Raw genomic sequence first — 14394 nt, forward strand, 5'->3', positions numbered from 1 at the left:
GAATTATCACATTATGGACTATAGTTGTTATCCTAATTTAGTCCAATATTAAATTTATTCGTATCTATTGATAAGTAAACTAGGTCTGTCAATAACAGCTAATTTCTCGGACATAACTCTCTTTATGATCATTATTATCAAATATTCATATCACCTAGGCAACATATTTCAATAATCAAGTTAGTAAGCAACTTATCAAAACATAATTCTACTTTTAAAATATCGATGCATGATTGGTTCTGGTATACAGTAATATTAGATTATTGTTTGATAGCAGACACACAGTTGATAAAAATTAAACCTTGAGTATGTGAGAAATAAAATAAGATTAATTACCGCACAACAGTCTCGGAAACGATGAGCATCTGTAGCCGTGGAGAAATTAAGGCCCCATTCACATTGATTGATAGGATCACGCCAATGAACAAAGCTTTCAGTTGCTGGACATATTATTGTTCCTGAAACAAGACAGAATTCAAATCAAATCATGATATATGAGTATGACAAGTATAGTCTAGTTCTACTTTTATTAAAATTTATGTTTATTATTAATCCTAGTCTACAATATGGAGTGTTTTTTTCTCTCTATAGTTGATCCTTATTGATTAGTATATTATAACTCTCCCAACCTGCTTATAGTCTCAAAGTGAAATTATTATCAATGGAGAGTTGACATAATAACTCCATTACATCTAAAATAAATCAGGTGGGCCAGAAAAAACAATTTTAAAGCTTTCAACTATAACTTTTACTATAACTTTTACTAAAAAGCGGAATACCCCTTTAATATGAATTCATAATATTATCATCAGTAAATATATATCACATAGCATGCAAACAGTAGGTAAAAAGTTGATAAAATTCCTTTCTCCGCTTTATTCACCTGCTGTAGCCTCTCCACAATTAACTGATTCTCCACAATTCCTAAACCTGGAAAGTTCCCTACACTAGATCAATATATTTTACAATGTCGTAAAGAATACCATAAATTTAAAGATGAACGAACATGACTGTTTACACTCATTAAGCGCGATGATAAGGGAGGAGCGATCGTCATTTGGCGTAAGAATTTTTATCTCCAAGAAGCCACTCAATAACTTGCAAATATTGAGTTGTATAAGCCTTCTTCTATTCAAATCTACCATTAAGAGACTACAGCTATGAATTCTTCCCCATTCTGCCCTGTTCTTCATTCCAGATGAATCGTCTCCTTTGGAGTTTTACCTCCTCCCTAAAATTCATGAGTCTAACAACCCTGGTCGCCCAATTGTTTCAGTCTGTTCTTGTCCGACTGTTCTCATATTCAGCTTTCTTGATTCCATCTTCCAACCGATTAACATTTCTCTACCTTCTTATATCAAAGACACTAATCATACCCTTCATCTCCTCATTGACATTCTCCTCAATGATTTCACATTTCAAACTACCTCTTTAATAAATTCCTACTCACTATGGACTTCGTATCTCTATATATCTCTTTTCCCCACAAGGACAGGTCTTCCGGCTATTTCTACTTTTTGAATAAACAACTTGATCCAAGAGCTAACCCAAGAATGAACCTTATTAAAAATCAGAAAAATCGCGAAATATTTAGTATGAGTTATTGCCATTGTTCTTGAAAACCTGTTAAATTTTTAGCCCGCAAACACTCTAGAAGGCACAATTCTAGATGGATTTTGACTAAACTTGGTGTGAATGTTTGTTATCACTCCAACAAGTATCCAACAAGATAACATTATTCCTGTTGCAGCTTACTTTAACTTACCTGGTCACTCTATAGCCCACGTCATTTATAATTATATTGCATTCTTTTTCTTATATCTAGCTTGTAAATGCTAAAAATTTTCAATTTTATTTACCGTTTTGACCTTCGTCATCATTACCTTATCTATGGCTCTCATGTACCCTTTCTAGTTTCTGTCTAAATTTTTAATTCTTTAAATTTTATCTCATTTTCTTGTTATTCTTTTATGTTTCCATGACCTATATCTTTTTAGTTTATTATCTTCTTTTGTTCATCTTATAAGCTGAATGTGCCATTTTTTGTCAGATTAGTTTTGTTCTTCGTAGAGATAGCACCTTTCTCGTCTATATTTGATTTTTGGTTTTTTTTCCTTGCTAAAGGGATTAGTCCCAAAACGTAGACACACATTTACTCTAATTGTATCACTTTTTAGCTACTGTTTGCACTTTATCGCGTGATTTAAACTGAAGTTTCCACTGACTCAGTGTTAGTAGGAGAATAGGAGCAACAGAATTGTCAAGGAGAGGGGTGGCGGGTTAGGGTTTACAGGTGTTTCTTTCGATATGTAAAATTTGGAGTAAACACGCTACTGACTGATTGTTAAACCTTGTTACTAGACTCAATTTGAGAAAGTATGATGAAATTGAAGCAGAACTGTGACCATAAAAATCCAATAGAAATATAATAAAGTAGAAGTGATTCAAGTCTTTATTAGTTTCATGTGACACCAGTATTAAACTGATTTCTATAATACCCGTGTTCAACAACAGACGGCCAAATACCAAGCCAGCAGATAGAAAGAAATCTATAGATGTCTCTCTACTAATGTGGAAGTAAGAAGGGAAATTGCTTCCATTATTCAGTCTATGTCAGGTCACAGTGAACTAGATGGTCTTTCTGATAGCAAATCACACAATATTAGCTATTTAGCCTTTTCATTGAAGATAAAGATCGTAATTTAACAAGTGGTAACTATCATTGAAGTACAAGTTTAGTTTCGAAAAGTAAATTTGAAAGAAAATGTTTAAATGATAATCTATTTTGGGATATTTCACAAAATTATACTAGTGAAAAGAAATAAAATTCTAAAATTGTTATCAGCATACATTATGTGTATTTATACATAAAACATAACAGTATTTATATCTGTTTCATAACAAGACAGGATCAAACAGTCTAGTATGATAATGATGTCAATATGAAGGTTATATAAATTCTATCATTGAATTATCATGTGGGCCAGTGTCTGAACACTTAATGGCTTTATCACAATTTCAAGTTAAGTCCTTTAAAAAAAATGTCTGAATGCCAATTTACAGTGAGTTGAAGACCGTCTTTATCAAAATTAAAGCCTGAAAATCTTCATGATTCCAATTCAGTTTAAACAGAGAATCCTGTTCCTTGGGGTAAAGCTTATTTAAGTCAGATCCTTGATGATGACATACTAAAATCAATTTGATTATTAGGGTGCATACCCTTTTATCAGAGACAGAAAGTATTTACTGGGTTTTTGATGTATTATACAGTGCAATTCCATAAAAAGTGCTAAATACAAGCTATACAAATCTGTCATTAAAATAGACATTGCTTTTAAATACTTTTTTCTCTGTTTTGTGCAGTAGGACTACCTTTAGGACTACCTTTTTTATGTTTAACTTTAGGTGAAAGTGGTTGTAAAAACAATATAAAATTGAAATTACAAAAGCACAGACAAGGAGATTGAATTAGGACTGCCAGTAAATAAGATATATAAATGTTAAAGGTAATTTAAACCTGATGTTATTATATAATAATAAATTAACATATATATTATGTAAAACGATAGGGGTGGGGAGAAAAATTCTATATTTACCTGGTTGAGTGATCTTTACATCAAAAATCTTTTCCACGTGTCGGTTGTAAGCTGTAATCTGAAAAACAGTGCTAGGCGTATCTTCAATACAGGAGATGTTGATTGGAACCACATCATCAGAAACACGTTGCCATCTCATGTATTCACCATCCCCATGTACTCGAAATACATCAGCCCACAATCTGTAAGATATATATAACATGTTATACAATACATTCTCAATTGTTTCTATATTTATAGTGTTTCATTACACTCTTTACTTTTATATTGTAACCAATACTTACTAAATCAACAGGATAAACAGAATATAATATAATATTCAAAGTGACAATTTTTTAGTTAGCAGTCCTTTCTGAAGAAAAGACTGATCAACCTTGGGACTGGCAGAATCAAATGGAGATCAACCGACAGCATCTTGGACATTCTGATAAATCACTGGATTAAGTCAATCTGTGCAACATGGTGTCCAAACCACACCCCCATTCATCATACTTCCTGACTGGTAATACAAGTAAGAGAAATTACATATTCGTGGATAAATATTGTCCAAACAAAATTGTTCCTGCTGTCTTAGTAGTAAAATTTCAGTTGACATCAATTACTTGTTTTCAAATTTCCAGATAAAATTTGATCTTGACCCAAAGCAGTTTCAATCTGCGAGCACATTGCAGGTGTTAATTTATCTTTACATCAATTGTCCTGAGCTACTGAGTTTACAAAGGGGGATAAAAGGCTAAGAAAGAGAGAAATGGCTGAATTCACCAAATGCCGGTGGAATGAAAGACAGTGATACAGAAGACATTTTGTTTGAACACTTGATCAATAATGGAGTAATATTAATGACATCATAATGTGCTGATAACAACTAGAAGGTATATAACAGTAAAATAATGTGGAGGTCTAATGTATCTGTAAGGCATTAGTTATATACCCTAGAGAACTGTCATCAACAATCTTTTATTTTTATCAAGGTTGTTTATTATTTATTTGTCCTTGAAACCGGCTGTATTCTATATTTTCTGACGTCAGCTTACTAGGACATATCTGACATATTTAGCAACATCTTTTAGCTGAAACATGGCCTAGTTATAGATGAAATATACTTTAAAATTCATAGTTGTAGTCAACAAGTTAAGATGACACTGAATCATGGTCCTAATTGCTGAAGGATTTGACCGTTCTGTTGGATCATAAAAATAATTTCAGATGTCATACTGTATTATTGTGTGGCCTTTATTTCAAAATAAGTCTTCTTTCTATTTTCAGCATTAATATGCAGTTGATTATGCAATCAAAATAACAGTCCTGGCCAACTAGTCTGCACACAAATTATCATTTATTGATATAATTTAATATTATAATTCATTAATTATGCTCTAAATCCCAGTAGTTGTCACAAAACCTATTTTTATCAGGTTCTATAGCACAGTCACTTAGAGTGTTGGTTCCTTTCATGAAGTCATTTGCTTAATATATTTATTAATTAATTCATACTTTGAATATCTGTTAATGATGTCAAGACTCAATCATCCTGTCCCACTTTGTCTACGCACAGCTGCAATGGAAGATATCTTGGCATCAGAGGCAATATCAACAAGACATCAAATTTCGGATAACCAAAATTTCAGACAGGAGAAAAGAAATAAAAAGTTGAATTTGTTGTTTTAGATATTTTTGGAAGCTATTTAAGGTTTCAAGGTTCAAAATACCAACTTCAAATCAACCTCCGGCAATGCCAAAACTCTCCCTTAAATGTCTCTTCATCCAAGCAGTTGCAAGAGAATCCATGAGTATGAATGGGGCAGATTATCATCAGGGGACTGATTCATTTACCAATGATATAATATTCACATTTCTCAGATTAAATGTAATGAAAGTCTTCAATAGTGCAAATAACACAAACTACAGATCTCATTTCTCTATTCATTTAGTCTGAACTATGATCAATGTAAGCTAATTTATAAATCAATAAGCAATTGTGAAAAAAATAAACTAATTTGAGAAATCATTTTACACACAAATTATACATTGGAATGCCAAACAGAAACATTTGCAACTTCATAGAATTTTACTCAATTCAAATGGTTCCAAGAATCTTCAAATCCAGTGTAAATAACCATTAACTATTAAAACATTAATTTGAAGCGAAATTCCTAATTTTATGGTTAAAAGAAGATAGAAGATATAATGCATTCATAAATTATATTTAAAAAATAAACCCAATATTCTTATATAGTGACTTAGGATTTTTTTTTATAAGATATCAACTTTTTATCTCATTTATCAGAATGTTTATAGGAAGTAGACAAGCAGTATAGATAGCTTGTGTACTGGAATCAATCTTTCATAATAAATCATAGCAGTACTATATCTTATATATATCATAATCATTGCCATCTTCCACTATATAACATCTTTATCTAACAATTTATCATTAAAGGTCAACTTTGAGGCACTATTTATTATGAAAGGTAGAGAAAAATAAATCAAAAAGATTCTTTTACAAACTATACCAAAATTTTTTTTTTTTTTTTTTTTTTTGATAAAATTATACCTATTTCGTTCATTATCACTGTAAAGGCCTACAGATTTCTTATAATATAATGGGTCAATTATTTAGATGAATAGCTCTAAAACCCACAAGGGACTCTACCCACAGAGAAGTCATGGTGATTAACTACTAACAATTAGATTGGGTCTACCATTGTTTTGCCACTGTTTCTTTTCATATGATACTAGGTTTTGTTCTATTTTATCATATCTTTAATACAATTAGTATGCTCCAAAGCTAAACCTGACCAAAAATTTGTCCTTTTTTCACAAATAAAATAAATTGTCACATAAAATATTGTATATTAGTATTAATATCTGTTAATAGTAATACCTGTATAAATCTATATCAGTAATACCTGTATACATGTACCTGTATCAATCTATATTGATCAATAATACCTGTATCAATCTATATTGATCAGTAATACCTGAATCAATCTATATCAGTAATACCTTTATACATGTACCTGAATCAATCTATATTAATCATTAATATCTGAATCAATCTATATTGATCAGTTATATCTGAATCAATCTATATCAGTAACACCTGAATCAATCTATATCAGTAATACCTGTATACATGTACCTGTATCAATCTATATTAATCAGTAATATCTGAATCAATCTATATCAGTAATACCTGAATCAATCTATATCAGTAATACCTGTATACTTGTACCTGTATCAATCTATATTAATCAGTAATATCTGAATCAATCTATATCAGTAATACCTGAATCAATCTATATCAGTAATACCTGTATACATGTACCTGTATCAATCTATATTGATCAGTAATACCTGAATCAATCTATATCAGTAATACCTGAATCAATCTATATCAGTAATATCTGTATAAATGTACCTGCATCAATCTATATTGATCAGTAATACCTGTATCAATCTATATCAGTAATATCTGAATCAATCTATATCAGTAATACCTGTATCGATGTATGTCAGTAATACCTGTATAAATCTATATCAGTAATACCTTTATACATGTACCTGAATCAATCTATATTAATCAGTAATACCTGTATCAATCTACATCAGTAATATCTGAATCAATCTATATCAGTAATACCTGTATACATGTACCTTTATCAATCTATATTGATTAGTAATACCTGAATCAATCTATATCAGTAATACCTGTATCGATGTATGTTAGTAATACCTGTATCAATCTATATCAGTAATAATTGTATACATGTACCTGTATCAATCTATATTGATCAGTAATACCTGAATCAATCTATATCAGTAATACCTGTATTGATGTATGTCAGTAATACCTGTATCAATCTATATCAGTAATACCTGTATACATGTACCTGTATCAATCTATATTGATCAGTAATACCTGAATCAATCTATATTGATCAGTAATACCTGAATCAATCTATATCAGTAATACCTGTATCGATGTATGTCAGTAATACCTGTATCAATCTATATCAGTAATACCTGTATTGATGTATGTCAGTAATACCTTTATCAATCTATATTGATTAGTAATACCTGAATCAATCTATATCAGTAATACCTGTATCGATGTATGTTAGTAATACCTGTATCAATCTATATCAGTAATAATTGTATACATGTACCTGTATCAATCTATATTGATCAGTAATACCTGAATCAATCTATATCAGTAATACCTGTATTGATGTATGTCAGTAATACCTGTATCAATCTATATCAGTAATACCTGTATACATGTACCTGTATCAATCTATATTGATCAGTAATACCTGTATCAATCTACATCAGTAATACCTGAATCAATCTATATCAGTAATATCTGAATCAATCTATATCAGTAATACCTGTATACATGTACCTGTATCAATCTATATTGATCAGTAATACCTGTATCAATCTATATCAGTAATACCTGTATACATGTACCTGTATCAATCTATATTGATCAGTAATACCTGTATCAATCTACATCAGTAATATCTGAATCAATCTATATTAGTAATACCTGTATACATGTACCTGTATCAATCTATATTGATCAGTAATACCAGTATCAATCTACATTTATATCGATAATACTTGTATCAATCTATAGTAATACTTGTGTCAATCTATATCAGTTATACCTGTATCAATCAATATCAGTAATACCTGTATCAATCAATATCAGAAATACCTGTATCATTCTATATCAGTAATAAATGTATCAATGTATATCAGTAATAAATGTATCATTCTATATCAGTAATAAAGGTATGAAATTGTAATATAAGAACTATTTAAATATCAATAAAATCATCATCACCAACATCTATAATAGTAAAAGATATCTATTTACCGTAACAAATGAGAATCCTTTCGTACATTCCAGGGGTAACTTGTATCAGTTCTATATCCTCTTTTTAGCAATGGGGCACACAGCTTATTTCCCATTCTTCATCTTTTCCCATTTAGTGTAAATATCATAGTTCACACATCTGAAAATATAAAATATAGTGGCTTACAAAATCAAGCTTCTGTGATACTTTTCCATTTTATAATACATCAACTAATTGACTTTCCATATAATGATAGTCTACATGTACTTTGACTTTTCCATATATTGATACATGTTCTTTGGCTGTTCCATATAACAATACATGTACTTTGGCTATTCCATACAATGATAATGTAGTTATCAAATATAAATTTAGCTCAAACAAATTATGGACAAACAGCACTAAACATTAAGTAAAGATTGCTTTCCATACATGAGGTTTTGTTAAAGATGAGTCACCAGGTTTCTCTTTATTTTCTGGATAGTTAAAGTGAACATGTGTGCTTACTCTTCAATCAATGTAAAACTTGAAAAATTCAAATTTGCTGAATAATTATACAGACACAACAATGTAGAGTGTGACATAAATGGTCAACTATCAACCTACCTACTTTACTCACAATAAATAAGCTTTCAGGCCGAAGGAATAATCCAAAAGAGATACAACGTAACTGAAGCCCTAACTTTACGAATAGCTTAATCCTTATCGATCACATTCACTAAGTTGTTCACATTTTTAACAGTCACTTTTATGAATTTATACTAATCTTTGAATAGAAATTCAGATAGATATGAATAGCAGCAGAATGGTATAAAGAAGTGACAATGTCTAGTATGATGTGAGAAATACCTGTACTAGTCACCTGATACTAGGTTCCTACAATTATTATAATGTCACAGCTGTTCTTTATTTCATCATTCATATTGATATACATCATATACAAACTATACTTTAAATACTGAACTTATATCTATAATCATGTACAAATATATATTCATCTGCTCACATGTTTTTGGTACAGTTTACTAACAACTGACAACAACAGATTACCATCAACCTAATAACCTTCCATGGATATGAAATAATGTTTAATTTTGAACAAGTAACTAAATTATCAGGTGAATGAGAACAGTTGAATGTAATCAGCTCAGAAGCAATGTACCATAAAAACTGTTTTATCTTATACAATATCCTTTAACTTTTCATTTTTTGCAGTGGAATGATTTGGAAGACTTTGAATAGAGTTTGGTGATAATTAGTAATAATTAAATCACGATTCCGTTTACACGGTATCATGCAATTTGATTGGATAACAGCAGTCAGGTGACTTCGGTTTATACCTGTGTAAACGGAATGTAAATTTAAGCTCCACCCCTTAACGGACTACTTTTATCATTGAGTTTGGCCACTAAACAGCGTCGATGTCTTTCCTTCGAACGTCACCAGATCCGAAATCTACACTTCACTGAATGATACGGTATTTTGCCAAATTCCCTCGAATGTGCACTCTCCAAATATCAACACAATCATGATTTTTGGACTTATTTCGAACTCGTCTTTCAATAATTGAACTTTAAATGTGGCCGCTCCGTCAACTTTCAAACAGTAGACAGTAGACTATAAAAAGGTTTTATTGCCGATTGGCTGTTCTCTTGGACATCTCTATTGTTAGTATCAGTTCATTAACGTTATGTTAAAATTTTAGGCATTTAAGCGCCAATTTTGTGCCTTAGTTTGTTGCTATTTTAGATAAATATTTAAACATGTATTCGAGTGGATTTAATTATAAGGAATGACTTGAACATTTTTTCAGTTTATCAATATAAAAACAGAAAAAAACCTGTGTACCTGTATACATCGAAAAACTGAAAAAATGTTCAGGTCATTCCTTAAATGGATTTTATACTTCTAAGAACAATATCTGCATCTACTACCAGTGTGCGGCCAAACCACATAGTGGAACTCATGTATTACATAGATATTATATAAATATTGGTCATTTCAACGCCCACAAAACGAAGTGTAGATAGTTTAATATGGCTTAATAAGACCAAGTCAAAACCTGTATTCGGGTTACGATGCTATCAGAGGTGACAGATCTTAGCTTGTTTCAGGAAAATAGTTAAATTTGCATATTATAAAAATCATCAGATGAAGGGATACATGTCTATATATTTTCATTCCCAACTATTTCAGCTCAATTTAAGACTAATGTCACTTTGGTAATAACTACAAACATGAATACCGGTTTTAAGTATGTAAAGGCTAAAGAAAGCTGAAATAGAGACTATAAGCTTGAAAGCAAACATTCATGTGACTATGTCCTTATCCTTGACATGATACCAATATATAGATTGCTTGTGAAGTAAGAATTCAACACTCAAATCCAAAACAACCACATAATGGAACAAATTATATATTATCTGAGTTATATCACATTTAAAAATTTGAAAAACCAGATAAAGAGTCTGTCAACTAAAATTTTAAATTTAATGGAAGATGAAGTTATGCGTAAGATTATATAAAACGTGAATAAAAAGATGTTTGAATGGTTGGCTAGTGTGATTAAGAATCAATAGATATCAAGAGGAAGGGGTAATGGTATTGACATAAATCTTAACTCTCTATATGTTTACTTTCTAGCCTCCTCTACAATCCCCATCTTCTACAACAAACATACTGTCAGTCTACAGAGACTTTAGAAAAACAGGAATCTAGAATTTCAAATTATTAACTTAATCTGAAAACATTTCATCATATTACACACTTAGTTAACTTGCCTACAGAAAACCTTTTAAAAAACTCTAATTGACAGCAATGACCTTTACAATTTTATGGACTTCGTTGAATGTTTTAAAGAGTGTTGCGCCAGTATTCATGCAATAACCAATTGAATTAAATGTAACTTTATCAAAAATTACAAATCAAGCATTAACTTTTCATGGTTTTAAAAGAAACAAGTAGCATTGAACAAATTCTATTTATATAGAATCTGTCACGTAACTTTCTTCATTCCAAAAAGACTTTCATAATTTGAGGTGAAAAAGGGCACGAGCTGACATTAACTTTTGCATTAGAATTTTTTTCAACCTTCAGAAGGATTGTAATTAAAGGGACATGTGAAACATTTTGGGGGGTAGATTCTAGTCTTGAAAATATGCCAAAAGAACTACTTGTATTTCAACCTATAACTGAGTTTTACAGTCTAGGATATGCCAAAAGAACTACTTGTATTTCAACCTGTAACTGAGTTGTACAGTCTAGGATATGCCAAAAGAACTACTTGTATTTCAACCTGTAACTGAGTTGTACAGTCTAGGATATGCCAAAAGAACTACTTGTATTTCAACCTATAACTGAGTTGTACAGTCTAGGATATGCCAAAAGAACTACTTGTATTTCAACCTATAACTGAGTTGTACAGTCTAGGATATGCCAAAAGAACTACTTGTATTTCAACCTATAACTGAATTTTACAGTCTAGGATATGCCAAAAGAACTACTTGTATTTCAACCTATAACTGAGTTGTACAGTCTAGGATATGCCAAAAGAACTACTTGTATTTCAACCTATAACTGAGTTTTACAGTCTGGGATATGCCAAAAGAACTACTTGTATTTCAACCTATAACTAAGTTTTACAGTCTAGGATTATCGGCTGAAACCAAAAAGAAAGACTGAAAGCATATCTGTTTAATTTCTTTGATGTCTGAGTTTTTTCATATTGTCTGTGTTAAGTTAGATATATATGGACACACATATAATATTTATTAACGAATTCAAATCAATAGTTAAAACCATAAAGAAAGAATCCAGTAATGGTGCAAAGTTAACATGTCTCTTTACCTATTCAGGGCTGCAGGGCATTTATCTTCCAAATGTTTCTATAATTTACCTTGGCATTGAACCATCAAGCAACAAGTTTGACAATATTATTCATTGATTTGACAGGTCTCAACAAAAATAGGGGCAAATTAAACAATAGTTTAACAATTGAATTGATTTATGATATAACTGTGCTAATGAATCTCATACATTATTACAACTCAATTTCTTATATACCATGATAATTTACCATTAATGAATATTATGATTTCAACCACAGCTTGATGGAGCATTTTCCATTCCAGTAATTTTCTAATGAAACAATCCTGAGCTGTCAAAATTGGCTGTTTGAGGACCAGTACGTAAACATAGAGAGAAAGAGTCTAGGTTTATCAATATTGTCAGTTATAGAAGTTCCAATTCTCTCCTCTATTGTACTCTAATTCACATACAGTAATGAAATAAGGCCAGCTTTTTAGTTTTCCTGATAAAATAGAGTTGTTATCCATTAATACTCTTATAGATTAACAGCGTATAATGATGTTAGTTTGTAATAATTTACACTAAAACATCTATTCATTACCTAAAGAGAACTTTATGGATTACAAATATGGAATGTCATATGATGCAATGATAGGTTTTGAGTATCCTCATACAGTCATAAATAAACAACCAGTTTTTACAAGAACAATGAAAGGATCTTTGTACCAGATGGTCATGCACCAAACCTTTAACCCTTTCAGACTTAGTTAGAATGAAGTCATAATGCCTACAGTCCAATTATTTGGGTTATGTCACATTTTTATTACTGTCCTTTTATATTTGATCTTTATGATAATTCTTCTGATCGGAATTTACAAAAATCATGTATTTAAATAACTTCCACACTTTTATGGGCTGTTAGTTCGACATTGACAAAAACTTGACAAAAACATCATTAATTACAGTTAACTAAACAACAATTAAAGTTAATTTCATTACTGAATTCCCTTTAATGACCTTATCTAGGAGGTCAAGGTGAACTCCCTAAGTTTTGACCTTCTAAACTTCATGGAGGTTATGTAATCTGAAGGCTTGTAAATTGTATGTTGAAATATGACATCAAAAAGTCAGAAAGGGTTAAGCACCTGGATTTCTGGATTTAATGCAGAGTATATATCAAGAACATCTTATCAACAACAGAAAAACACACACACAAAAAACATATTGCCAAATATCTGTATCTATATCTGTATCTGTATTACATCATCAAGCATTATTTCAGCATCCTTTTAGCTCAGTGCAAATGATATCACTATATCAACATTGAAAAAGATAGCCTTGCCAAACAAGGTGACACCAGCAGCTTTGTGCAAGTACAAATTATTGTTTGTAGCCTGTAGAGTGAGCATGAGCCAAGTGTGAATGGACGGACAGATGGCAATATGCTTCCATAATACATGTGGGCATATAATAGCACTATATAGCTAAAGTAAGATACAATATTTCCCTGAAAAATGATGAGATCATCACAAAAATCGATAGGGATCATCTTCATAATGACATTGACCCACAAAATAAAAATCAAAAGTATCCATAAAGAATTGTTGAGTGTAGAGTGAGCAAAAGTTGCACAATACATTTAATAAAGTTAAAACGCAAAGTCGGATATGATATTTCAGTGAAAGATAGTAGACCACAGCCGTATACGCCCACCACGGCATGCGGATGGTAAAAACGAAACATCCATCTTTAATATGACATTGACCCACAAAATAAAAAGCAACAGAATCCATAATGAATTGTTGCCTGTAGAGTGAGCACAAGCCGCACAATATAGCTAATAAAGTGAAAACACCAAGTGGGACACTATATTTCGATGAAATATTATCAGATCATCACAAAAATCATCTTCATTGATCCATGAAATAAAAATCAAAAGAATCCATAAAGAATTGTAGCCTGTAGAGTGAGCACAAGCCAAATGTGAACAGACTAACCGACGGACCGATTACAATATACGCCCATACAAATAAAAATACTGTATACATACAAAAAATCAAACTCAATCACTAAGGGTGTACATATATTTTAACTTAATATAATAACTACTTAAATCATATCATAGT

The 14394-nt window shown here is 30.9% G+C and overlaps 1 protein-coding gene across 1 annotated transcript; it reads right to left on the reverse strand.

Moving 5' to 3' along the window:
- Positions 1-255: 255 nt before the first annotated feature.
- On the reverse strand, positions 256-3798 carry LOTGIDRAFT_119577 (hypothetical protein; the record flags this gene model as incomplete). The annotated part of the gene is made up of 2 exons (XM_009057695.1): positions 256-458; positions 3597-3798. The coding sequence occupies 2 exons, from the start codon at positions 3796-3798 to the stop codon at positions 256-258; spliced, it is 405 nt and encodes a 134-aa protein (XP_009055943.1).
- Positions 3799-14394: the final 10596 nt, after the last annotated feature.

This window comes from Lottia gigantea (genome assembly GCF_000327385.1).
Source record: "Lottia gigantea unplaced genomic scaffold LOTGIsca_31, whole genome shotgun sequence".
Classification (NCBI taxonomy): Eukaryota; Metazoa; Mollusca; class Gastropoda; family Lottiidae; genus Lottia; species Lottia gigantea.